Below are 27,250 nucleotides of genomic sequence, written 5' to 3'. Positions count from 1 at the left end.
TAACCAGGGAAGAATTTTCCAAGGCTGTCTCAGTTCCCTGGACTTCAGGCCAAGGCTGCAGCACAGAGCTGGCCAGCACAGTCAGGGCAGGAGGTGTGAGGTGCTGTGGTTTGTCACTGACCTCGCAGGCCTGGCTAAACCCTTTAAAACTGACCCAGTTTGGATCATTTTTTGGTGCCAAGTTAGTACATTTTGTATGGAAGTGTGAAAACCATCCTGTCCAACTGCCATTTAAAAATAACTGGAGAGTTTTATTAACTATTTAAGTGCCTGTTTATTTTTCTTTCCTGAAGGTGGCACTATTATTTTAAATTTAAACTGAAGATGTTTGAGGTTTTTTGTTGATCAAATAATAGAAAAAAATATTTACTAATATACTGGATGTGAAAAAACCCAAACTTTTTAAAATATATTTAGAAACCTAAGGACAACAGATTCTGACAAATTTCATATTGATGGAGAGCTTCATGCTGATATTGTGATTTTGGGACAGCTGAAGGTAATGGGTGAAATCTGCAGAGGTGCTAAGTTAATTGTGGAGACAATTCCCAAACAGTTTCAATGAAACTTTACCTTTTCTCAGCCACTTTTGAAAGTGTTTGAGTATTCTAAAATCAAAACAGGCTGCCATTTTAAACAAAACCAAGATATTAAATTTATTACCTCAGTTGTGGAACACCTAAATTGAGAAACTTTAACGAACTGCAGTTTTCAGTAACTACTGAGTACCTTGAACAAACAAGTCTTATCATCTGAACACACAAGCATGAGGGCACTCAAAATCCAAGACACTTAAAAAAAAAATCTGAAGTGTGGTTCCTTGTGATTCACTACATTGTATTAGCACATCTAAAATATTCTTGCCCACAATTCAGCATTAGTAGGTTCTTACTGCTGTGTTTTCTCATGAAAATCACGTTAGCATGAGCTTCCTGATTAATGTGCCTCTGCACTTATAATTACTTCATGCTGCATATCAAAGCAACATTTAAAGGAAACCACAAATGGAAGAGAAAATTAAAACGCAGCTCAAATTTATTCAGGTCACTGGAAGGATCTACCCCTGTGAGTGTGAAATATTGATGGTTTGTCATTGTTAATTATTCAAGCTGGCATTTTAACTCCAAGCTGGGAAACTGGGAGGGAAAGTGAATTTGTTAGTGGGAAAAAAATACATATCCTGAAATTACCAGCTCTGTGTTTCCTAGATAAAGCTTCCTTCCATGTTGTTGCCTCTCCTAACAGATCCCTACTATAAAAATTAGTTCTGTCAAGTTATTGCTTTACAATATTCAGCAGGGGCTCAGAACTGGAGCTATTTAGCTAATAGAAGAGCTATAGTCTAATTTAAAAAATATTACTATAATGTAGCACCTTCTCTAAGTGCACTGCCAAGCTCTAAAGAAATGATCAATAAAGCCAGGAGAATGAGTTCAGCCAGGAAGGAAGGAAGAAAAAAACATAAGGACAAGGCAGATAAGTAATGCATCTCCTCTCACTCCTGTGAAAACACATTCTTCACATACTTTCAAATCTTCAGTTCAAAGCTGTTGTTTTCCAGCTCTCCTCCATGCCAGCTGCTCTTTAAAACAACAAAGCTACTTGCACAAACCTAACCAATGCCTTAAAAGAATTGATACTCAGATGTAAAACCTTTGGATGAGATCCTTTGCTGGAGTAAACTGGCCTAGACCCAACACCTTGCCAAACTTTGCATTTACTTTATGCATCCATTTTTCTGTTTGTGAAATTATTGGTCTCAAAGAGCATTTTAGAGGACAAAGCAATCCAGGAGCAGTTGGGCACCTGCACAGGTCCCACAGACCTGTGGGTCTTTACCCTGACACGTGTCACAGTGACTGACTGTCACTGAAGAGATTTGTGTACCCAACACGAGTGAGCTGCCTCCTTCCTCCTCCTAATTCAAATACAGCACTTCCTCTGCTCTTAAATTAGTGGTCAGATTGGTTCTTGGCAAGAACTCTCATGATCTGCTTCATCCTCAGCTTGTGGCACATGAGATTCTGCAGGTCTCCTACTTGAGCCCTGGGCTGAAAGCTTTGCTGTAGATGCTTTTAATCACAGCAGTAATATTTCAGAGCCATTATTCTCACGCTATAGGAGCTTGAGAACAGAAGCAGCTGCTCAGTTTCTCCAAGGCTTACTCCAGCTGAGAAGCCAAAACCAAGCTCTTTTTGTGCTCTAAGTGTAGCAGAATTACAGCATCTAACACAGAGTGACACGGGGCAAAAAAACCCTCACAGTAAAAATAGCTGATCCTTGAGGGGTAGTTAGTGTCATAACACACAGAGGCAGAGATGGAAAGAAGTCTGGTGGCAGCTCAGTCCTGACAGACAAACATCTGAGAGAGAAATAAAATTTACTAAAACCTTTGCCAAGAGATCTGTTGATAAATACTTACAGCTGTCTTCTTCTTCTGTAAAAACACTAACCACGTAACAGGCGTACACAAAGCCCACCAGCTGGAAAAGAGAGAGAATAAATCATTTTAGCATCAGCCAGTGTGAGCCTGGTCAGAACCCACTGGGCACAACTTCAGCAGGCACTCAGCATTTCTGTAACTGTGGAGCCAAGCCATATTTGCTGCAGGGAGGGAGGCAGGTGTGGGTGTCAGGGAAGGCACTGATGGAGCACACCCAAAGCTTCAGAAGGAAAACTAAGACCCATCCTCACCTTCAGAGCAGCACCTTCAGTTGCTTGAATTATTGGCAAGAACATGGGTTGGCTTTGTTGAAACTGAAACTCCTGTGCTAAGTCTCTGTAAGAAGTGATGGGGATAGAGGAGAGGGCCTTGTGGGACAGACAACAATGTACAGGAGACAGAGTTTGAATGACAAGAACTCGTCAGCTCAGCATTCCTGTCATACAGGGTAAATTACCAATTAGAGGTGAGTAGTTTTTATGCAGATGAGATAGAAAATGAGTTAACCATAAGAATGGTGCTGTGCTGGCAGAAATGTTCAGACACCAAAATCTCTAGTAACTTGGTGGTTTCTAGAAGCTCTAAAGCATCAGAGCTGCCTCCTTCAGGCTCACTATCAAGGTGTTCCTCAGCCTAAACAGAGAAACAAACTCCTGCTAGTATAGGAATTAAGCATTCCAGATGCAGCAGGGTCTTATTTTGCTTTGCCTTCTTCCTGTTAATCAAATATCCTCTCCATCCTTCATTTCACATCTTTACATAACACCCCACTTAGCGAGATCTTGGTTGACAGTAACTGCATTAGTAAAGTTATTGTGAGGCATAATTGTTTTCCACTGTGAACTCAATTCCTGGGAACAAGAGTCAGCCTGTAACACACAGTGACTCACTCCAAGTGGAGACAGAATGATGCATGGGAGGGCTTGAAAAGTAGAGTCCATTCATTTCTAATATGACAGAAAAATACATCACACCCTAAAACAAAAGGCAAGATAATGAGATTTCTGCTGGGGAGTTTTACAGTATTTGTGGTTTCTCCAGCTCTCCCTGACAAAACATGTCTTGTTGGGAGGAAATTGAATGTTTTTGTAGCATCACTAAACCCTGTTTTTCCTTTGAAGATTTTTCCATAATCATCTGAAAGAGAAGGCAGCTTACTCCTTTCCTCTTGGGTGAGCCTTATGGGAGCACATCCCAGAAGCTCAGTGGAGGAAGGGTAGCTCTGGGGGCTCCCTCATTCCTCTGCTGGGCATTTCTGAAACCAAGGCTGCTTCAGGATAAGCTCCTGTGAGCTACAGGGAAACATAAATCCTCTGGCCACATGCACGGCCAATCTAATTGTACCTGCTGCCTTTTAGAATTGTCTCAGAACAGAACTATCACTGTTTATGGCAGACAAATCAAAACCAAACGGAATATCAGAGATTTTTTTCTCTCTCCTATGGCTTGTACTGTAGTAACATAAACCCTGGAAATTGTTGGTTTTTTTTGTTTTTTTTTTTTTTTTTCCTGAAGTTTGTGGCAGTTTTTGGGTAGGTCAGGGTAACAAAGCTGGGGAGGGCTCTGGAGCACAAGTTTGATGAGGAATGGCTGAGAGGGCTCAGGAGAAAAGGAGGCTGAGGAAGGACCTTAAAGCTCCCTGTGACTCCCTGGAAGGAGGTTGTAGCCAGGTAAGGACTTCCTTCTCTCAAGAAACAAGCAGACAATAGGAAATATAGGCCAACAATAGGCCTCAAGTTGTGCCAGGGGAGGTTTAGAGTGGATATTGGGGAATATTTCATAATTAAAAGGGTTATCCAGCCCTGGCACAGGCTGCCCAGGGCAGTGGTGGAGTCACCATCCCTGGAAGCATTTAAAAGACAAGTAGATGTGGCACCTGGGGACAGGTTTAGTGGTGGGCTTGGCAGTGCTGGGGGAGCTCGATGGTCTTGGGCAGCTTTCCCAAGCCGAAGGATCGCAGGGCTCCCGGCCCGGCCCGGGCTCTGGCCGTGGTGCTGAAGCCCCGAGGCCGCTCCCGGAGCCGGGAACCACCCGCTCCTGCCGGGCTGCGGGACGTGACCCAATGCTCTTGGGAAAACAAGAGTGCGTCCTGCACGTCCCAGCACTCCAGGGGAGGTGCAACCAGCCTTCTGCACACCCTGATCTCCAGCATAAAGGCATTGGAACCCAAGTGACAAAGTCGGAGTGTGCTCATACACATCCTCTGTACTTGCTCTAGCATTTTTAGAGTTGCAAGATCCAGCCTCTTACATCAGGTCAAATAACACAATTTACATTCACACAAATATCCAGGCAGGAAAAATGCAACCTTGTTGGAATCCTGGTTGCTGAGAATTTTAAACTTTCTGTGCTTAAAGGCACAGACCCACAAGAGAACACTGCACTTGACCTGAGGTCATGGAACAGGCTTTTAAAATTGATTAATAGCACTGGGATTACGGGTGTGTAGTTGGTTAAAAGTGTGTAATATCACAGGGTGGAAAACTTAGAGTTTGGGATTTTATAATAGAGAAATAAATATGAAGCAAGGTGGAGGTTTTAGGGTGGAGGTAGGTTGTTCTTCTTTACCTTCTTCTTCCTTCTTCTTCATGGGTTTGGGTGATGTTTTGTGATTGGACAGAAAGGTCCACATTGCGGGCTTCGAGGGATCAGTTATTGGGTTAAAAGGGAAAATAATCTAGGTGTCATTTCTTAATTGGATAGTCTAGTTTTAAAAGACCTTGTAACAAGAGTTAGTTTGCCATTTTGTGCCTTGCTAATGAAAAAGCTGCTGAACTCAGGGTAGTGCGACTGTAACATAGATAAGAAATAATAAACACCTGAGTCTGAACATGAAATACCATCTCAAGTACCTTCAATCCCAACCTTGAGAAACTGATACGCCCTGAATACACACCCTGATTCCAAGGGAACTCCAGGACCGTTTTCTCCCTCCCCAGATTTCCCATCACCTCTCAGAGTAGGAGCTTTGGGTTAACAGCCATGCAAAGTGCCAGCCCTCAATCCACTCGCTGTTATTATACTCTATAGCATGCTGACACAAATCTTATGTGGTACCTGTGTCAGGAGATTCCGGATAGAATTACCAATGAAAATGATTTACCTGCCCAGTTTATGAGCAGAGTCAGGAGCGATTATCAGCTGTACTGTCACAGCAAACCTGACAAAGCTCTGGACATTTTTCACGGTTCAGAAGCACCAAGCAATGGGATTGACTTGGGAAGTTTGTTCTGCACAGAAATTAATGCTCCATAACCCTCAACCATCATTCTGCTCACCCCATACATTTTTCACTTTATGACTAAGGTGACTTTTTTTGCATTCAGAAAAACAAACCAACCAATCAAAAGCTAGTGAATTAAGTGAACTTCCCTAAATCTCTAATCCCAGCTTCATTGGAGTGGAGGGTTTTCTTTTAGATTCCTTCCATCTCCTGGCTTTGTTTCAAAATCTTCTGCTTAGTGTTTAAAATTTACTTTTTATTGACTCTATAATCCATTCCTTCTTTAGATGCATTTCAGCAATAAAAAAATTTGTTTATTTAGTGGAACTTTTTATTCAAAGAAGCTTTGTCTTGTGATCTGGCCAGAACAGGTAAGTCTCAATGGCAAGGGGGGAAGAGATGTACAATATAAATATGAATTCCAGTTTTTTATGTGCTGACCTAAACTGTAATTAAATACTCTAAAGGACTCATCTGTATTAAATAACCCCAAATTAAATAATCTCAAGGATTAACTGAACTCACGAGAATCCCTGTGTCTCACCTTCAGAATAAATTATGAATTAAATACAGCTAAGGAGGAGAAATGCACTCCTATTGTCCAGTCTTTCCCCTGGAAGAGTCTGCTGGAGCTTGGAATGAGCAGTCTCCAAGAAACACTTGAAATTCTCTTCTGACTGCATCTTTGATAAAGCTGTGTCAAACCCCCAAACATCACCCAGTTTATCAGCAATTAACACACAACAGGAAGCTTCACAGAAGCCAACAATTTGGAACAATTTCACCCAAGTGCCATCCTGGTTGCTGATTTCCATACAAAGGAGGAGTTTAAGCTCTGTATCCCGGGGAAATACCAATAATTCCTGGATCTTTGCAAATTACAGTGGGGAGGTGGAAGAGGAGGGAAAACGTCAGCGATGTAAAATGACACTAAGCCACTGCTCTAATTCCCCAAAGAATGTTCTAGGGCTTTAGCCTCTGCTGCTGTTTCTCTGCTTGTTCTGCATGTGCAGTACCAGCTACTCCAAGCTGCAGAAGGATCTGATTAAGCTTTTTATTAGGAACACATGTTGAGGGCAGGTGTGTTCTGTCAGCCTGGGAACGCACACGCTGCCCCACCAGAGAGGATGGAGCTGGGGTGCCCCAAGCACTCTGCAGGCAAACAGAGTGGGAAAGACAGGAAGAGACAAGTGTGCCCCAAGGGAATGGGGGAAACATATGTCTGAGCATCCCCCTGCCCCTCAGTCCTCTGAAGTGAACTTTTTAATAGAGAGTTGAAAACTGTTCATCAAACAGCAGCATTGAATGAAGGCACTGGAGCCAGAAAGAGTAAATTAGAGAAAAACCTGGAGAAAGGGACCAGCTGGCTGCAAGTGTGCAAAATGCACAAAGGATGGGAAGGCAAATTTTAGGAGGTGTTACTGTTATTGTATAAGATTTTGGCTTTAGTCTACCTCTGTCCTAGTGAAACTTCTCTCAATAGACAAACTTGCCACTGCTTTTTCCACCACAGAAAATAGGTGCAAAGACTCTTCTTTCAGGCAGACACATTCTAGGTTTCACTTCTAATCAGAGCTAATGAAAGGTGCACACTGACATCAGTGCAAGAGAGGGAAATGAAGGGAAGTCTGCTATGAGAAAGCAAAAATCCAGCTTGTGAAAGAGCTATTGTGACCAGATAGCCAAAGAAAGGCAATCAAAATCCTTTAATTCCTTGACCTTCTTTACTCTTTGGATGCAATTACAACCACTGAAAATCCACCTTCTGCCAAGAGCAAGGCATCTCTTGCACACTGGTTCTCACATAACATCTGCTGTCAAGGCTTGCCTTGCTGCCTCCCTGGGAACCTTCCAACCTGTCAGTCTGAGTGAAAACAACAGACAGGCAGGCAGCGAGTTCTGGCGCCTGGGAAGACATTTCCAATTTCTACCCCATTCAGTGGAGCCTCAGGAAAAGCCCAAGCCTCCCCACTCCCAGAAGTACCATATGGAGAGCCCAGAGCTATGCCAGGTATTTCGGAACTGGCAATCACTCCTCTCCCTGCTGGCTGGCGAGCTGGGGACGTGCAAGATGAATCCTTGCTAAGGAAAAGCAAAGCAGATTCTTATCTTGACAAAGTTGCTGCTGCATTTCCTACCTGGGTTGGTAGGATTGTCTTTACAGTTCATTTCTGTACCAGGACAGAGTTTTAGATGTTGCCCCAATGAACTTTTACCTCCTTTTACCTCCAATGTGTTTTGTGCTAAAGTATTGAGAAAGATTTTCATACTGCAACTTGTATCATGTGTGGTGACTAATATGCCCAGGTTTGATTGCATTCCAGATTAAAGGAATTGCTTTTGCCTTCAAGGAGTACAGACAAGCTCTGAGCAAAAGCAGACTGAGACCTTATGTATCCTCAAATGTATGCCCAGGAGCAGGATGATATAATCAGCAGGAGTCAAGCTGACAGCCAACACTCTGCTCACCAGATGGGTCCAGGTTTGCTTTCCCTCTCCTTTGGCATGCAAGACTGAATTCAGGGAGCCTTGCCCCAGGTACACAGCACTGCAGTACAGTCCCTCAGTAGTCTCAAGGAATTGGAACTTCCAGAAAAAAAAAAAATAAATCAAGTGCTCACAGTTGGGCACTGCCTATTCAAAGAGTGTGGATTTCACAGTGCTGTATCTGGGGTGAAAACCAAACCAAGCAGAACACACCCCCCACCCCACAACTTCTGAAAAACATTAGACAAAGCAAAAGCAAACTACTGAAAGCAAAATTTTGCCTGTCCCTTGCCCTTCCTAACAGGGAACTGACTATTCTGGTCTCAGACAAGGAGGGAACGAGGTCATGTCTCTTGCTGCATCCCCTGAGCCATCACGTTGCTGGTTGTGTTTTTGTGCTATTGATCTGTGTCCCTGCCTGTCTGCAGCACTGTACCTGCCAGCACTCTGGGGACAGCTGCCCGTAATAAAACCTGCCTCAAAGTGAGATAAAGAGAACAGAAAAAGATACTGGCAGGGATCAAAGAGTTTGACCCTCAGAGAGTAAAAAGGGAGAGAATTGGCTGACTGCTTTCAGGCAAGGTCTGAGGGAGAAAGACTTGCTTTTTGCCTGACCTCAAAGAAGAGGGGAAAAGCTCCATTCCTTCCACTACATGACAAAATTACACAAGCATTTCAGAACCAGCAGCAGTTACAGACCTGGGGCTTCAATACTCTCCTTTTATTACAGGACAAGTAGAAATTTAGTTCACTGCATAGCTCAGCCCATATGGGTTTCTTGCCTACGAGTATTTTAACCCCATTTCCAGGGTTTAGGACTCAAAAATTTATTGCACCTTAAATCTCAGGGAGAAAGAGAGAGACAGAAAGTATTTCCCTAAATCCTATTTTGTCTTATATTTCCCTCCTGTCTCCCCATCTGGCCCTTAGTGATGTTTTGCAGATGCACAGAGAATGTTGTCATGTGCCTTTGGGAAGAAGCAAAGGAAAAGCCACTGCCAGAGACAGAGTTCTATATATCAGAGTGATCACTTAGCCCAGGGCCACGTGCCTAAGTCAGTAAGCTGCCAAAAAACAAAGATCTACTCCAAACAAACTCAGGACCATTTGTTGGCTCAACCTCTGGCCCAGGGCACAGGGGCTGTGCCAGCTCAGGAGTTCAGGAAGGATGCTAAGAGTGAGAAACCTCTGTGCTTTAAAAGGGGGTGTTATGACTGCAAAGTCTGCCCTTGTTTCACCAAACTCAGGTACAGCACCAATCCTGTTCCACCTAAAAGCCCTCTAAAAGACACCAGGCTGTGATCTCCTGGACACACAGGTTTGCCTTTCTCACACAGGGGCATGGCAGCAGCTCTCAGACAGATTCATGCAGATCATTTGGCCCGAAGGAGAACTGAGGGAATATTAACAGCCAGCACACGTGCCAGGGAGCTCATCCAAGTCAGGAAACAAGAGCTTCTGCCTCTGCCTCTTCTCTGTGACACGGCAAGAAAGGGGCCTGAGCCTTCCTCCCTCCCTGCAGTTCACTGGGTCACACAGACCAGCCTGGCTAACAGGAAATGCAGGATCAGGACAGTAGAAAGCTGCACCAAAAACATGCAGAGAAGTACTTGGCACTCCAGAAACGTGAAAAATCTCTGTTATCCTTCAGCATTTAAACAGGGTAAGTCGCCTTTCTTTTTTAAGCCAAAACTGAAAGCCAAAATGCGAATGGTTTCCCAGTTCGTGTTTGTAACTAAAGCCATTAACCCCAAAGTAACAACTCAAAGCAGATTAGACATGTGGTCTACAAAATGCAAGAACAGCACCAAAGTGAGTGGCACAATGGATATTTTGTTTCAGTTAATTTCACAGAAAAGTGAGAAACAACAAACAGTGAACCTTAAGGACGCTGCATTTTTGCAAAGTACTTTAAAAAGCCTGAGGAAGACTGTGATGAGGAAAGAGTGCATGAAAACATTTAGTGACTATATCTTGGGTATCAGCAGAAGGAAAACATGCTGCTTACTGCCTCTTAAAAGTTGATTTCATTTTCTGGAGATTGTTCACAATGAATGTGTAGGTTTGTGCTCCACCACCCATCACTGAGCCACGGGGAGTAAGAGCAATCCTTCATAGAAACATGGAATTAAGGTTGGAGGAAGCCTTTTAAGGCTTCAAGTCGATCATCAACCCAGCATCACCACCACATTCATCACTAAATTATGTCCTCAAGTGCTATACCCACACATTTTTTTTTTAACACTTCCAGGTATGGTGGCTCCACCACTTCCCTGAGCAGTCTGTTCCAGTACTTTACAGCTCTTTCTGTTCTGAAATTGTCTCCAGTATCCAAACTACACCTCCCCAGTGCAATATGATGCCATTTCCTCTTGTCCTATCAAAACCTTTTCTTTTCACCCTGCACCAGAAGGGTCTCTGTCCTTGTCAAAACATGAATTCCCACACCCCAACAGGGATTCAGAACCCTTTGTTGCTCTATGGTTGCACAGATGCATTACTTCAGGCATCAGGCTGCTGATACCCATTTCCAACTATTTTCATAAGAGAGAACAGAACAATCCAACAGAACACATTTACAGAGGCTTTTGCAATCAGGCAATACAAAAAGTGTTGGAAAATACAGGCCAACCTCTGTGTTTGGAAAAGAACAAAAACCAAACCAGCATCTCCTGAGGAAGTGCTCCCCTCATGAGGCACTCACCGCGATGAGGATCTGGAAGGAGCTGTGCATGACCTCGATGTAGCGGTACTCCAGGGCGCAGCCGATGACAGAGATGTAGGAGTGGTTATCCAGCCCCTTGATGCCAGACATTGAAGCCTCCTTCCTTACACAGCCAGGGCCATTTTCACTCCACCAGGATTGGTGCCGGGAGATGTTGAATGTCAGGAGCTCGCTGTCCTAAAGGGAAGAGTTGCAAAGAGAGCTCTGTTTACTCTGAGAGTGCCAGACATGCCATTAAATGGAGTTTTCCATTAAACCAATGACAAACTTAGTTTCAGAGATCCCCACTCCCCAAAAATGCTAGCACAGATCAAAGCACGTTGGCTTGATATCCCTTCATAGAATCATGGAATGGTTTGGTTTGGAAGGGACCTTAAAGAACCTTCCACTATCCCAGGTTGCTCCAAGCCCTGTCCAGCCTGGCCTTGAACACTTCCAGGCGTGGAGCAGCTACAGCTTCTCTGGGCAACCTGTGCCAGGGCCTCATCAGTGAGAATTTCCTCCTGTTATCTAATGTAAACATATGTCCCAGGCAGGCTGCTGTGGTGAGAACCACTCCTGAGGCAGCCCTGCAACAAATCTATTTCACCGTCCTCTAGCAGCACAATTTGGATGCAGGCTGCAGACCCAAGAACATTTTGCTGGTGGTTTCTTCATCCAGAAAAGAATTCAAGTTTTGGGTTTGGGAGATGAACCCTGTAACTCCAGAGGAAAAAGATAAACAAGGCAGCACTAAGTGTCCTGCCAGGCTCTTCCCAGCACAGGAATCAACACAAGTACCTGGAAAATATGAACTTCACAACCCCAAAGTGAGTTTCCAAACCCAACAGATCTTCCTCTTTTCCTACTTCCTGACAAGATCCTGTGCAATTTTTACCTGATTTCCTTCCACACTCTTCACATCTGGTGCTTCTGCATTTCCTGTCAGCCCCAGGTCAGCCTACCCAGCCCAGCTGACCTCACAGTGCTGACTGCAGCTTCTTCTAATCTCCTCCCCTGCAACTTCTTATCAGCTTTACCTCCAAAGGGTTTTTGTTTTGCTCCCTTGTCTTTCCTAGGTAAATACTTTAAACCACTTGAGGGGGTTACAGAGTGAAATGCCACACAAGGAGCGCAGGGCTTTGGTGTGCAGCCAGGTATTTATTTAAAAATGACCACACTTTCCTCACACTTGAGAAAAGCTCAGTAATTATAGGAATACTCAGAAGAGCTTTGGGATTTTGAGCTTGCAGGACATGGCAAAGGTAAAAGACAAACTCAGGACTGGCTGAACAGCTGCAACCCTTCATGGACGAGTGCCAAGTGCTGGCTGCCCCTGAAGAACTCTCAGGTCACTTTGATACAGAATCAACAATTCCTTTTGACCATAAAACAAGGCAAGGGGTTGGAAGTTTTATTCTGAAGAATAGATTAAAAAATTTAAAGGCAGAGAACCTGTATCTCTACAGAGAGGGATGGATGCTGGATATCCACACGTCACCCACCCATTACTAAAGGTTTTAGCACCTACCCATAAACTATTTCACACTGCTCATGCCAGGGTCCCACACAGTCCCAGGAGGAAATCCATGGCTCCCAGAACAGCATCAGTCAGAGCTTGGGGTATGCACATTTCCCAGCATGGAAAACCTCCCATGGCAGGTCCTTTGTGTCAGCTCCCCATAGAGTCAAAAGGAAAAACAGATTCAGAGCAGGTTATCCAAGCCCCTGCTCCAAATTACCCTCCAGAGAGGGCCTGTCTGCACAGCCAACACAGGAGCCAAGCCAGGCAGTCCTGCAGATAGAAAACAGACACTGAAAAGCATGTCCAGGGCCAAACTCGAGTCAGGGGGGCAGGAACCTGAATGGCAGCCAGAGAGCCAGTGAACAGTCCCCAGCTGCCCTGCTCTGCACCTTGTGTGGGGACCCTCTGTCCAGCACAGACACCCCAAAGCAGCCTGCAGAGCCCTTATTCCAATCTGCTGCAGGAAGCACGTGCTGAGAAATGTGGACAATTAGGCGAGAAGACAGCTGCCAAGCTCCTGACATAATCACCACAGCAGATGGCATGTGCTGTGCAGGAGATGGAGGAGGGCACAGAGATGGAGCGTGGCACCAGGGCAGCAAAGACAATGGGGAAAACTCCATGGACACTTGGGAGTTCTGCCCTTGCCTGGGCTTCACCCTTCAGTGGCCCAGACATAGCTCAGGAAGTCACCAAATCACAGCTTTTCTGCAAAGCTTGTTGTTCTTCCCCCAGGTTTGTGTGTTAGGAGGCGGATGGATTTTCCCCAGCCTAAGCCAGGCCTCCAGGCTGGGCTCTCCTCCCTCTCAGAAGGCACTCGCTGCTTTGGCTGGGGAAAGAAGCAAACACCTTTCTCAAAAAACAAACTCCCCCAAACAAACAGAAAGAAACTTCCAGAACAACCAAGAAACCCCCAAAGTGAATTCTTGTTTCTTTGCCCGGGGCTCCCCCCATTAGCACTGAACCAAAGCTGTTCCCCAGGGCACCACAGAATCTTCTCTCAACCTCAGTCCCCAGGGCTTCCCTCTCCCCGCTCACAGATGGTGCCTTCCCAAACCTTCTGCCTCACTGATGCAGACAGAGCCCTCAGTGTCCTCTCTGCTCCTTACAGAGGCATCAGTGTGTGCTTGGCAGAGTAAGAAACAGGCTGCTTTCCTTCTAGAATCTCCCTTTTGTCAGCCTTCAGAGATTTGGCTCTGGCTTAACTTTGCTGCTGAACTTGTAAATTCAGCCTGAAAAAGCAGAACAGGTGTGGCTGGAGGTGGGCAGATGGAGGAACAGGAGGTCCTAACCAGCTCTCACTGCTTTTTGTCTACAATCACACTCCAGCTCTGAGCAAAAAAAAAAAAATTAAAAAGTTCTGCATCAGTGCAGATTGGCAAAACTGAGCACATTTGGATTCTAAAAGCACCACAATGCCTCAGACTCATGAGCCATCCATTTCACAGATGTAAAGTGAATACTGATTGCACACTGGGATCAGGGAATGTCTCTGAGCTCACAGCCACCTTCCTGAACCAGCACCTGTCTGGAGCAAGGGCAGCACGAGAGGGTCTCAACATGCAAAGCAGAGCTGTTCCTTTGCCCGTGTCCCTGGCTGGGTGCCCTCGGGGGATACCTGTGTGATGGGGCACAATAAAAAGAGCACTCAAGAAAATCCCTTAATTGACCTCCCATTGCTCAGAGCTTGCTGGGAGACCACGAAAACAACTCCAGGATGTCTCCTGTGGTTTGCCAGCTTCGTTTGTGAGAATGCAGTTGGAGAGAAGCGAGACCATGAATAGAACAGCACACAAGAATCAGGAGAAAAGAGCCAGTTTTAGGAAGATTTAGGGAGCAGCTGTTTCCCAAAAGCTTTCTGCGATACATTTGAAATCTAAACACACTGACATGCTCCCAGAAGTGGAATGTGGGCTGGGAGATGTTAATCAGCCCCAGCAGTGAGCCAGCCCTGCTGCAGGGAGAGGGATCTGTGTGTGCCTGGCTCCTCCTCGTCCCTTGCCAGGGCTATCACTGCCTCTTTAACCCCCAGCCTAGGGGGAAACACGAGCCAGGAGCGACCCAAGCTCCTTCCCGGAGCACCTTGAAGGCCAGCCAAAAAAATCCCATCTCACTCTGAGCTGCTGCAGCACCTGGCTGCCACTCGTTTGCACCGGGGTGAGAGGGAAGACAAGAGCACTGAACCTGCAGCACCTACATTTCCCAGAGCCTGTTTTCCCCAGCGTGGCCCACGAGAAACTCACAGCTACCTCCAACACCCACAGAGCCAGCTGCATTCCTTTGCTAAAATAGCACCCTGAAAGCTCTTCTGAAATGATTTTCTAAGGGACACTATCAGAGGTGGTTTTATTTCTTGTTGTTAACAGCCTTCTGAATTGCCTCCCCCAAATTTCCTTAATTATCAGGCAAAACCACACTAGGACAGCTCTGGAACAAACTGAACCTCATTTGGGAGCCACCAGAGCTTGACAGCAGAATAATTTTGAATCTTTTTAGATGGAAACATTTCTTATTAAAATAGGAAATATAATGTTCATCTTTCAGTCCTGCATCACCTTGAGACACAGAAAAACACTCCCAATGTCTCTCAGTGGGCTTGTTGACAATGCCACAGCATTTAAAAGCCAAATCCCAGGCTTCCAAGTTCTAAATTTAGAAGGAGTTGAGGGACAGTTTTATATACACAGGAATTTATCCATCCTCCTAGTATTTTACCCAGGTACAAAGTCATCCCAAGATGCCACCCAGATTCTCTGAAATACAAATAACCCTGTTTGACTCACAAGGGCTGCTTCCATTTCAAGAGGAGATTTAGACCACCACAGCTCTGGATTCAGATCAAAGCAGTGCATAGACAAGAGAGAATATAAAGGAAGGATAAAAACAAAAATTAGAAATCACCATTCAAGAAGGATAATTCCAGAGGGAAAAGACAAAGGAATACATTGAAATACAGGAGACCAGTTCCTCAAACCTCTCTGAATATTTCTCTAGTACATGATGAAGAGTCAGTCAGCATGGCAGCTGGACAGACATATGCTCATATGTCTTAACAGCAGGATTTTAATAATTAACTCAGACTGAGGGGTTGCAGGAGGGATGCGTTTCACGCTCGAGTAGACAGCGAGAAGCTTAACACATTATTGCAAACACAGCCTGGAAACTGCAGAGCTAGCTCCCAGCAATTCACCCACCCAAATGGCCAGATGGACACGGGAAAAAGAGGGAGATGGGACAGGAGGAGGAACAGCAACCTGGAAATTGGGCTGTGAGCCCCACCACGGAGCAGTGGCACAGCACTTGGAGCTGCAAGTGTGCTCAGGAGCACGAGCAGAGCAAGTCAGCAAGGCAAGGCTGCCAGAAGCTGCTCAGAGCACATCACCACCTCCTGCCAGTGCTGAGAAGCAGCCCTGCAAATCCAGGCTGCTCCAGCACTCGCCTGCTCACTGGCAGAGCACTTCCAGGAAAGCTGGCATGGGCTATGTGCTTGGGGAGGCCCTTCCAGCAGCAAGGGAAGTGCTTCCTCAGACACTTGTGCTGATCCACCTGTGTCTGGCCACCCAAGGAAGTTCTGCTGGGCCATATTTCACACTCTTACTCCTGCTAAGAAAAGATTCCAAGATAAAAACCCTGGCAGGATAGAAAGACAGAAATCAAGTCAGTTTAGCTCTTCCAAGAAGTAGGGAATAGATTCAGTGATCAGCAGAATTTTCCTTTCCAATAAAAAATTCAGCACAACTAGTGATTGGTAGCTGGTTAATTATTAGTTATAACTCCCCTGAGCAGGGCTGACCAGAACAGCATCCTCAGCAATTCCATGCTGGAATAACCTGGAGGATAAAGGAGCACTTCAAGAAATGTGAAAGACAGGAGAAAAGAGAGGGTGAGAAGTGGAGGGAAGATGCAGCAGAGAACAATTCCTTAGTAAGATAAAGCCAACAGCCAAACTGCACCTACCAGCCGTATTCTACTGATGACCTGAAGTTCATAACTGAGAGATTGTCTCAACCCATTTGCCAAATCACTCATGGGCTGACACGGGGCTGTGGGGTCCCTGGATTCTGTTCATTAGATCAGCCAGGCACCCAAAGCACGGGGAGCACAAGAACAACATCCCTGTTCTTGTGAACAGCACTTCCCTGCTCCCATCCTGCATCCCTTCATCACTGTGAAATCAGACCTGGGCAGCAGAGCACAAAGAATTGTTTGCAATGAGTGCACATAACTGTTTCCTCATCATTTCAATTCCCTGGGCTTTTCTTAAATCTGTTACACTGGAAACACTGGAATCCTTTCTGTCCTTTCTCACCCCACCTGAGTTATCACCTGTCTCAGCTGCTCTGGGCTGTCGTTACCAGGCACCAAGTTAACAAACTCCATTCTCTCCAGTTCCCTGCCCTTTCTGCATTCTCTCACTGTAAATAAGCTGCTGACAGGGCCTGCCCTGGCAGGCTGCCCTTGTCAGAGCACAGCAGGGTCAGTGCAGGGCTGGCAGGAATGCCACTCTCCCACTCCCCCAGGCTCACCAGCAATCACACAGGAAACAGCACCCTAAGGACCTCCAGAGCTCTCAAGAGTCCCTTAAGGGACTTGCACAACCCTGTCCAAGCACTCCCCAGTGTGCTCATGCTCAGTCTAGTAGTTAATGAGTTTGTGTTTATCAGACCAGCTCCATCAGCCTCCCTCCACCAAAGCTCTTCGTCCAATATTTGCAGCTTCCCTGCAAATTGCCAGGCTCATGATGAGCTTTGACTTTGACTTCTGGTCAGGACTGGAGGGCAGCCTCCTCCCGAGGGCCCTGGGGCACACAGAGGTACCTGCAGCCCTGCTGCCATCCACTCCTGGCTGACACTGCCCTGCCTTGCCCAGCACTTGTAGAGCCAAGCCCAGATGTCCTTCTGGGATCTGATCCCACGGCTGACATCAATAAAACAACAGCTGCCTTTGGATCAGGTTTCCAGAGATGCAGCAGAAGAGCCCAGCCTGTGAAGTGTCCTACAGAAACCTCGGCTCCTGCTTCAGGTGGATCTTTTGGTGTCTCCTGGAAGTGAAGATTTGTTTTGCCACTACAAAGACCCAAATTACTTCAGTGAAAGTGGAGGAGGATGGAAAGCAGCATCATTAGTTTTCCTTACAAAACAGCTTTTTAAAGTGAGAATAGCTCATTAAGAACAGAGGCAAGGCTGTCAACTACTTTACAGCCAAGCAAGCACAAATTCTCTCTTGGTTTTGCTGTTTGCCATTAAATGAACTGATTTCTCACTGCAGCCTGAGAGGAAAGTCCACTGAGTCAGTAACAACTTACACTGCAGCCCAACTCTATAAAACATGTCCCCAGTCACAAGTGTCACCCTGCAGGCTAAATAAAGCCTCTCTGTGTGCTGGCTTGGCTAAAATGAGCCCCAGCACAGAGCAAGGTTACCAGGTGAAGCTCCTCAGTGGCACAAAAGAAGGAGTTTGTGGAGCTGTTTGAATTGCAGAACAGCAACCTGACGTGTTGCAGTGCAGGTTGGGATTAGCAAACATGAGTATCCAGCTGGCTGGAAGCAAACACTGGCTCTGAGAAGCTCCCAGAGCAGTTTATCAAGCCAACATTTTCTCTGCAGAAGGGAGCATTTAAACAGTTACATAAAATTCTTTTTTTTCAGCTGGACACAGCCAACATTGAGATCATCTCAGGCTGAGATTTCAGACTATGAATAATCACTGTTTTGGGAAAGAACTCCCTCAAAGTTTATGGAGTTAATTGAGAGGGGAAATGAAGATGAATTGAGACATTAGGAAGTCACATTTTCTTATCTGCAAAGGATTTAGGCTGCCACTCTTGACTTGCTGTAGGCCTGATAAAACCACAGGGCAATTCCAATTATGACTGCAACTCCAATCCATGACCTGGAATTTGGGCCAGATGTGGAGTCCTCTGAAATGAACCTGCATCCCACAATCTGAGTCTGCTGTGCTACAGCAACACTCAGAATTCATTGCTTACAGCCCAGGCTTAATTTAGGGCCTGCCTCCCATTTTTATTATTTCTGACTCACCCCTCATTAGGCAGACAGCAATACTCAGCTAATCTAGTCTTCAAAGAGCTTTGCATATTAACTCACAACAGCCTGGCCAGCAGCCATGAGAAACTACCACTGTACTTAAAAAGGAAGAAATAAGGCAGGGAAGCCACATCCCAAGCAGATGAGCCAGATCCCTCTGGGGAGGGATGTTCTCTGCTCAGCAGACAGAGGAGTCTCTCTCCAAAGGTACAACAGGAAATATTTTGCCTGGTGTGGCAACAACCACAGGCAAAGCAAGTCTTCAGCAGGACTGGGAGGCACAAAAATATCAAGAGAGGGTCAGGTGTAGAGTTCCAGCAAAGTCCTTGGTTCAGGTCAACCCAGGCAGCCCCTGCTGCAGCCCTTCCCTGGGACAGGCTGGCAGAAAGGCCACCCTCAGTGCTGCACGAGGGCCCTCCCCTCCATCACACACCTTCTTGCCAAGGTGGGCTCAGATCCCAAGAGGATCAGCTGCAATCTGGTGATCTCCTAGCCCTCCTCTGCATCACTGCTGGGAACTGGCCCTCAAACCCCCTCTCCCCTCAGGATGGCTCTGCTGCCAGGCCTGCTCTCACCTCTGGAAAGCAAATGCACTCCAGCTGCTGTGAGGGCAGGGTTTATTCCAGCCACCACCTGCACCAACCAACCAAGAGCTCCAAAACCCAATAATGGCTCCTCAGTTTCCCAGCAGTACTCCCCATCCTTGATAAGCAGCCCCCTCCACAGGCAGGAGGGCAGGACCTGCTCCCAGGCAGCCCCCAGCCCTCCCCTCCCCACTCAGCTCCACGCCCTTTGCTGCAAAGCCTGGGCACTCACCTTTGAGAGCCCTCCCACTTCTAAGTAAAAGCAGATGATGAAGATGTTCCAGGTGACCCAGACTGCAGTCCAGATGGCATACTGGGAAGGAATGGGGTTGGGGAGAGAGAAGCAATAAGCATTAGGAAGTCACTGGGATTAGTGTGTGTATGTATATATATCTTTATATTGATGTATGCATGCTCTAGCTGGGGGCAGTGGAATGCCCTGAGTCAGCACTGAAATCCTTTTTCTCTTCCTCTGTTTGTTTTGCATATTCAGATGCTCCCTTGCCAGAAAAGCCCCACAGGGGCAGGAGTCTGGAGGGATGCAAGAGTTTCTGTGCTGCATTTGTCCAGCCCCTCACCCTCCCTCTCTGCTGGGCAGCATTTGCTCGGGGCTCCCTTAGCACAGTAAGAACAATGTGAAACCTTCCCAGTTTGGCACAAGCAGATTCCTGAGCACAGCCAGGCACTCTGGCTAGAGCAGCGAGCAGGGCTCGTGCCTGATCTCCCAGGGGCTTTGCTCTGCCCCTCATCTGGTGCCACATCCCCCAGAGCACGGCTGGGACAGGCTCTGGGTGCTGGGAGCCCAAGGTGTCACTCACCACCACGATGTAGCGAGGTCTGTACTGGATGGTGCCGAAGAGCCCCAGGATGACGATGATGATGTGCAGGAAGTTGGCGAGGATCGGGGCCCACTGGTATCCCAGGAAGTCGAACACTTGCCTCTCTAGTGCAGCGAGCTGGGAGGGAGAAGGCCAAGGAGAGTTACAGTCCTGCACCCAGGACTGTAACACCCTGAGTGTTTGTGCTCAAGGTTTTCACACGCTCCCTGAGCAAAGCCCTGTGGCAGCGGAAGGTGGGACTCCATTCCCAAAGCAATTTGCTGCCCCTGAACCAGGTCAGTAGGACACAAGGCTTCTTACACATCCCCCTTCCCCTCTGCTCCCATCCCAGCTCCTCTGATGGCTGAGCTGCCGGGCTGTGTGGGGCATTCCTCTGTGGTGTGCACTGTGGGGCTCTGGCAGAGGACAGAGGGGAGCAGAGGGACGGTAACATCTTAAATGTTGAACGTGAAATACGTTCACAAGGATGTCAGTGTAACTTTCTAGAGCTCGTTTGTCAGAGCCTTCAGCGTCACTCCATCATTCCTGACACCTCCTGTGTCTCTGCTCTCCGGCACACATCCATCAAAGTGAGGGAGAGGAGGAAACTCTCTCCTCCACCTTCGCCCCTCAGAAAATGCTGCCACCAGTAAGGAAATTCTGCCAACACATCAGTTTTCCAGGACAGGCTGTGTTCCTCTCCAGCACTAATAACATGGTTCAAGGCTAGTACTGTGTTCTAGACATAAAACTCCATTCCTGTTGGAGTGCTGGGGCTGATTTTCAACCCATATCTGCATAAAGATGTGTTTTTTACCTGTAGCCATCATCTGTGTATCAGACAACATCTGGTCCCCTGGCCCTGAGCCTCTGTGCAGCTGAAAGAGCACAATGGACATGCGATTGCCTGCTGGCCTTTGCATGCCCACAGCCTTTAAATGATATATCTATAGGAGAAATATAGTGAGTGTAGGGGGAAAAACTGCTAATGTGGGTTTTTCTCCTGTGCCCAGCCTTGCATGGAGAGATCTCTTTTTTTTTTTTTTTTTTGTCTTTATTAGCACAGTGCAAGCCCCTCCATGGACCTGTGTCTTCCCTGTCAGTACAAGATTTGAAATATGTTTAATTATCACAGTAGGCCACTGGGATTGCATTATGACATTTCATATTTATTTTTGGCTAAATAAATAATTACAATTTACTATCGACAGTCAAAATTAATTTAACTCCTAATCAGGCATTAACCATGAGTAATCCTGGTCTGCTGTGTGTAATCAGCTATGTGACACCTTTTCCTGGCTGGGATCTAAGCAGCAGTGCTTCTGTGATGGCTTAAAGCATTTAAGGATGTGAGTGGCTGCAGGTTCCTCTCAAGCCCCAGGATGGGAGAAGCCACATCTGTTAAATGGCCATTATTCCTCCTTCTTCCTGGTTCAGTGGGGAAATTGCCTTCACACCTCGCTTGGGCTAGGAAGGTATTGCAATTCCCAACACTACTTTGAAAGTTCAATAAAAAATCTGTATTTCAAAGAAATCTGTGGTTAAGGGCAATCAGTCAGGGAGGGGGTAGGCAGCTTTCCCTCTGTGAGATGCTTTTCCCAAGAAGCACAGAGAGTGGGGAAGGAATGGAGGCAGTCACCAAATCTCTCTCTTCTGCCAAATAATCTTCCCTGAGAAGCAACACCCTCTGATCCCTCTGAAGCACCTGGAAGATGCTGTGGCCACAGAGGGGGCTGTGGGGTGAGTGCTGCTCCCCCAGCACAGCGGGGGTTTGCCACACCAGCCATAGGTTAAACATTTAATCCTTCAGGAGGGATTAAAGCATGTACCTTAACGACATTGGGACATTTGGGATCCTGACTGGCTGGCAAAGGGCCCCTTGACTGTGACTGCTTCATCCAATCAGGCATTTAATTGGCTTTGTGTGCTCCAGGAGGAGTGTGAGCGCCTCACCCGGCCCGGGGACACAATGGGGTGTTCACTGAGGTCCAGCCTCCCCTCCTGCCTGCAGGCTCTGAAAATCAGGATGAGCCCAGACCCCTCCTACCCAGCCTTCTGCCATGAGCTCTCCCACTCCAGAATCAGGGCAAGCCATGTCTGGAGGAGTGTTTCCTTCTCCATTCTACTCCACAAGTATTTATCATTAGGGCTGTATAAAAAGGGGAAAGCTTGTCCTGCCACAGCCTTGTTTTATTTCCTGGTTTGTTTGCACCAGGGCTGTGAAGTGACAGATAAACGACCACCCTGGAGATGGACCTGCCAATCTACACAGCTTCAGATTTGGGCACAGCTCCTTGAGAAGTCTCTGGATTTTCCCCCATAACCCCAGAAATTATCTTCATACCATACTTCCTTCTCCCTCACCTCTCTTGTCTCCAGATTCTTTCCATCCTGATCTACTTTCTTGTGTCACCTTCCCAGCATTATTAAACTGGTTTTGTGTATCTGGGAGCTGCAGGCAAGACTCAGCTGCTCCAGAGATGGGCTGTGCCCATCTGCTGGCTCAGGGAAGGAGAGGAGATGTGGGATGTGTGAGCTCACACAAGCTGTTTCCTCATCTATTAAAAAAAAAAAATTATGATTGTCTGTAAAACACATTGGTGACAAGCAAATGCTACTGATGAAACCAACACTGTGTTAGTGAGGGGCAGGGAGTGAGTCTGTGCTGCAATCCAGTCATGGGAAATGCAGCCTGAAGTTATCCTGGCTTCCCCCTGCTCCCTCAGGAACTTACCCTAATGAAGGAAATATTTGCTCAAAACAAATTGATAAACACCCATTTCACTCGTTACACTGCAGGTCTGTGTGCACAGCTTAGCCACAAAATGCTGCTGAGATTTGCAGGTAAACAGGGCTGATGCTGGGGCTAAGCTGGCCTTGATTTGGGGTTGGGATGTGAAGAATGTCACAGTGTCCTTCAGCCCTGGTCCCTCCAGTCCTGCTCAGAGATGGCAGGGTCAGGGTTTGCCCTGATCTATCTGTTCCCTCGTACTGAGCCTCTCTGGGTGCCTCTTGCTGAGCAGGGAAATGCCATCTTCCTCTTGTGCTGCCAGGTTTGTGCACAGCAATATCCTCGCTGTGGTGGTCCTTACCATGATTCACACTGTCCTATTGAGAAAGCCTATTATATTCCAGAGATACTGGCTGTAAAGAGAAATGTCACAGATTGTGGCACAGGTTTAAACCCACTCAAAGCTGACAGGACCTTTCCATCAGGGAGGACAAATTTTTCTTCTTTATGACTGTTCTTATTAAAACCAGGATTTCTTCTGCTCTTTTTGCTTCTCTAAGCCATAGTATACTTTTACCTTTCCTTCTTTAAATTAAATGATTTATTGCAGCACTAAAATCAGAAGAGTTGTGGTAGAATTTTCTCTCCTGAAATAAACCCCATTTCTGCTGATCTGAGTGAAACTGGAGTAGCAAATAACCACGTGAAGCAATTGTTAGCCAGGCAAAAAACACAAGCCAAAGCTCTCTCTTGGGCCATCATTCATTTATACAGCTGGGGAAGAGATGAAAGGCAGAGGGATGTTCTGCAGCTCATGGAGCCCATCCCATAGCCCACACACAGGGAGCACAGAGAGCTCTGGACATGCCCAGGGGCATCACACCATCAAACTTCTCCAGAGAGGGAGGCTGTACCTGAGCTGGAGGGGTGCCCACAGCAAAATAGCAAAAAAGTCCTAAAAAACATCTCAAAACATGGGACAGTTTCTCACTGGGGGTTCAAACCATTCCAGTTGCTTTTCCAATGGCTCTGGCAGGACAGTGTCACTGGCAGGTGTCACTGCCAGCAGGACACTCCGAGCTGGTTCAGCATGGCCTGGGGGTGCTTGTTTAAATTCCAGTCCCTCAAATCTTTTCTATCCCCTCAACTTTGTCTTCTGTTGCTCCTCTCCTGCTGATAAGCTGGAGAGTCCAACCTGCTCCCCTGTGCCCCCACAGTGCTGAGGAGGAAGGGATGCTGCTGAACAGTCAGGTACCTGTAATTCCTTAATTCCCTGTCCTTTATAGCCCACTATCAAAGCCATGTTATCAGCTAGATTTGCTCTTCTTAATTTATTAAGCTTTTAAAGCCTTTAATCTTATTTGGTTTGTATCTGTGTCTTTCACTGCATTTCTGAAATCAGTTGGGACACAAAAGAAAAAATATCAGTCTCAAGACATGTTGACTCATACGGACACAGGAAAGGTGCTCAGAAAACCCCACAACAGGTACAGTCACACATCCTTTTGTATCTGTTTCTGTAAGCAAACCTGCTTTTAACCTTCCCAAGTTAAGCTTCAAAATGAAATGATAGAAATAAACATCCAAGCAGGCAATAAAGGGAACAAATAGGAAAGGCTGATCTTACTGCTGCAAAAAAAAAAAAAACAAAAAAAAAAAACACCAAACAAAAAAAAACCAAAAAAAAAAAAAAAAAAAAAAAAAAAAAAAAAAAAAAAAGAGAGAGAGAAGAAAAAATGTTTTACCCAGAAATGTTTTACCCAGAAATCCAGGCAATTTTCCACTTGACCTATAAGAAAACAACCTGAAAACTCCTTTGCTACTCCTGTCTCTCAGTCCTCTTGCTCCTCCTCCAGCTTCAACTGGGACTAAATTTGCCGCTTCACCCCTGTTTGTCCTTTCTCTCCAGCCTGAACCCAGCAAGAGCCTGAGCTGCAGCCCTGAGTCCCCCCTGCACTGCTGGGATGCTGTTCTGGCTCCTGGCTGATCCCAACTCCCTGATCCAGGGTTTGATTTCCTGCCAAGTGGTTTAGCTTTTTAAGAAGATGCTCTTTCTTTGTCTGCTGTGCAAACAGCATCACAGCTTTCACTGGAAAAGGCCTTTTCTTGAGGAAAAACCTGCACTGGTTTCCTGAGGTATTTTGCCATGGGATGTGATAGCTCCAGCTCAGGGCAAGGTCTCAGTGCTACGACCCCTATGATGGAAATTTACATCCTGCTACCTGAAACAGCAGGAAGAAATTAAAAAGTCTCAGATTATATAATTTGAAAAGTATATCCATTTAGGTTTTGAACACAAATATCTTTTTTTTTTGGTTCTTAAGTTTGGCAATACTAAAGACCTGTCTGCAATTTATCATTATTAATATATTGGTATTATTATGATATAATGTTTAATTCTACACAGATTTCTATATAATTCCTTTGACTTTGTAAATGCTGGGACAATGCTAGAACTAAAGAATCCTAAACCCAAGCTGCTGTGTGCTGAGACTATCAGAAGTGAGCAAAAAAAAAAAAATCCCTTCTGTGCCAGTGCTTATTCAAGGTGGAGAAGATTCTGTGAGTAGAAAAACAATTAAACAATGTCTGCTTTTACCACAGTGGCTGCATTTCTAAATAAATACGAATGGTTGCAATAGCTCTTTAATTAAGTTTATCTGAAAAAGCAGCTCAGTGAGCCATTACTTCCCATCCCCAAATGGAGGGGCTCGTTCTGCGAGGTGCCACGTCCTTGTCTCTCCCAAAGTCAGCCTCTCACATGCTCACACCCGCTGCATTCATGAAATCTCATTTTTCTTCAGTAAGTGTTGTCAAGGAAACCTTCCTTGGGGCCTTGTGATCCACAGCTCCTTTCCCAGCATCCCTCTCCCACCACAGAGGTCAAGAGACTAATTGCACAGGAGGTCTCTGTTTGTTACTTGGTCTCTCAGGCATCTTTGGTCACTCTGGCCACTGCATACAATGTGCCCCATTCTCTGCTCCTCTGCTCTGTTTTCTCCCCAGAAGCTGCTGAAACCTCTTTGTTCACACAGACATTAAAGAGGCCTCCAGCAGCAGGGCTGGTACCTTGAAGTCATTTATATTTCAGAAGAAAACTGGTCACAGTGCTGGCCCTGCCAAAGGGCCCCATGGGGCAGCAGGGGAGGTCCCCATCATGGTCCCACACCAGGTCACTCCCTGCAGCAGGGCCTGGCTGCTCCTGGGCATCACACTCCAGCAAACACAACTTTTAGGCTGCCTTGTGCCACATCCAAGGATCAGGACTTCCCCCAGCCCAGAACCATCCTGTGCAGAGCCTGGGCAGGTGTAAAACCCTCCCTGTGTTCAGCACAACTTCCCTGCTGAAGCCTGGAGCATCCTGCTGTTAACCATGCCGGGGCTGAGCCCTCACCTCCTCATTCCCCCTGGCCTGGCACCTCTGAGCTCTGAGTCCTCCCCTCCCAGCATCATTCTGTGTGTGAGCAGTGATGCTCTCAGGAGTGCCACTGCTGTGACCTTGAGCCCTGAGCTTTCTGCTGCCAAAGCCTCCCAGAAACATCTGAGCTGCAAAGATATGTTATTACTCAGTCCCACATGCCCAAATGCTGCTTAGCATTCCAGGGAAGGCACAATCCTGCTAAACATAAGGGATGAGACTGGCACTGAGCAGTGCAGAGGGCTGTTTGTGTCTGGAGCTGAGGCTCTGGCTTCAGGGGGACTGAGGTTTCCTAAGTGCATCTTAGAACCACCAGCTCTGCTCAGCTGAAGACACAGGCCATGCCCAGCAATTCACAGAATCATGGGATCATTTAGGTTGGAAATGACTCTAAAATCATTGAGTCCAACTGCTCCCTCAGGACGGCCAAGCCCACCACTAAAGCGTGTCCCCAAGTGCCACATTTGAACATCTTCTAAATTCCCCCCAAATAGTGACTCTAACACTGCCCTGAGCAGCCTGTTCCAATGCTTGACAACCCTTTTGGTGAAGAAATTGTTCCTCATATCCACTCTAAACCTTCCCTGGAACAATTTAAGGCACACATCCAAGCAAGCCTCTTAAGCCTTTTTGCTCCAAGTGCTGAATTGTGCCACAGAACTGGCAAAACATCAGGAGCTGGCAGTACTTTTTCTAGCAAGGGACCACAGGATTGCCTCAACTTCTCCCAAATCAGGGTCAGTCACATGTCTGATGAGGCTTGTGCTCTGTACCCCTCACAGCCTCTGGCCTGCTTGGTTTCATGGATCCCATCTCCCCTTGGGTCTCCAAGCCCAGGGGTGCAGGCAGCACTGGACATGGGAGCTGCTGTTCCCTGTGCTCCTGCCTGTGTCTCCCGGGGGCACCTCAGCTCTGACACTGCTGTGATTGCTGATTGCTGGGAGCAGCAATCAGCCTAAATTAATAATCAGGTGCCTTTGTGATCCAGGCAGAAAAGCACTCTGACAGGAATGACAAACTTGTTTTATTTGCAACCTACGTCAATGCTCCAACCTAAGTTGCCCAAACATAATTAAATTAATCTGTTGTGCCCACAACGTTCTCCCCTAAGCCCCTCCAATGTTTTTCTCCTCCCTCAGTTTCATGGCTCAGCTTTCAGACAGAGAGAGGAGGCACTGGGGTGAAGGGGATGTGACTGCATTTACAACTGACATAAAACCCAGTGAGTTTCTTCAACAAGTGCCTGATATTTTTATCACCCAGATGCTCA

General features: G+C 46.5%; 1 protein-coding gene across 3 annotated transcripts in view; it reads right to left on the bottom strand.

Moving 5' to 3' along the window:
* The window catches only part of NKAIN4 (sodium/potassium transporting ATPase interacting 4), a 50,618-nt gene that overhangs the window by 6,281 nt on the left and 17,087 nt on the right, over positions 1–27,250 (bottom strand). For all 3 annotated transcript variants that reach the window (XR_008433919.1, XM_053958940.1, XM_053958939.1), the window contains exons 2-5: positions 19,832–19,969; positions 19,246–19,326; positions 10,858–11,055; positions 2,423–2,483 (exon numbers count right to left, since the gene is read on the bottom strand). Coding sequence is in view for 2 of the 3 variants with exons in the window: in XM_053958940.1 (XP_053814915.1) it covers positions 2,423–2,483; positions 10,858–11,055; positions 19,246–19,326; positions 19,832–19,969 (478 nt within the window). In the remaining variant the exon portion in view is untranslated. The remainder of the gene's footprint in view (positions 1–2,422; positions 2,484–10,857; positions 11,056–19,245; positions 19,327–19,831; positions 19,970–27,250) is intronic.

The sequence above is a fragment of the Vidua chalybeata genome, chromosome 17 (genome assembly GCF_026979565.1).
Source record: "Vidua chalybeata isolate OUT-0048 chromosome 17, bVidCha1 merged haplotype, whole genome shotgun sequence".
NCBI lineage: Eukaryota > Metazoa > Chordata > Aves > Passeriformes > Viduidae > Vidua > Vidua chalybeata.
This window is presented reverse-complemented; position numbering and strand designations above follow the sequence as displayed.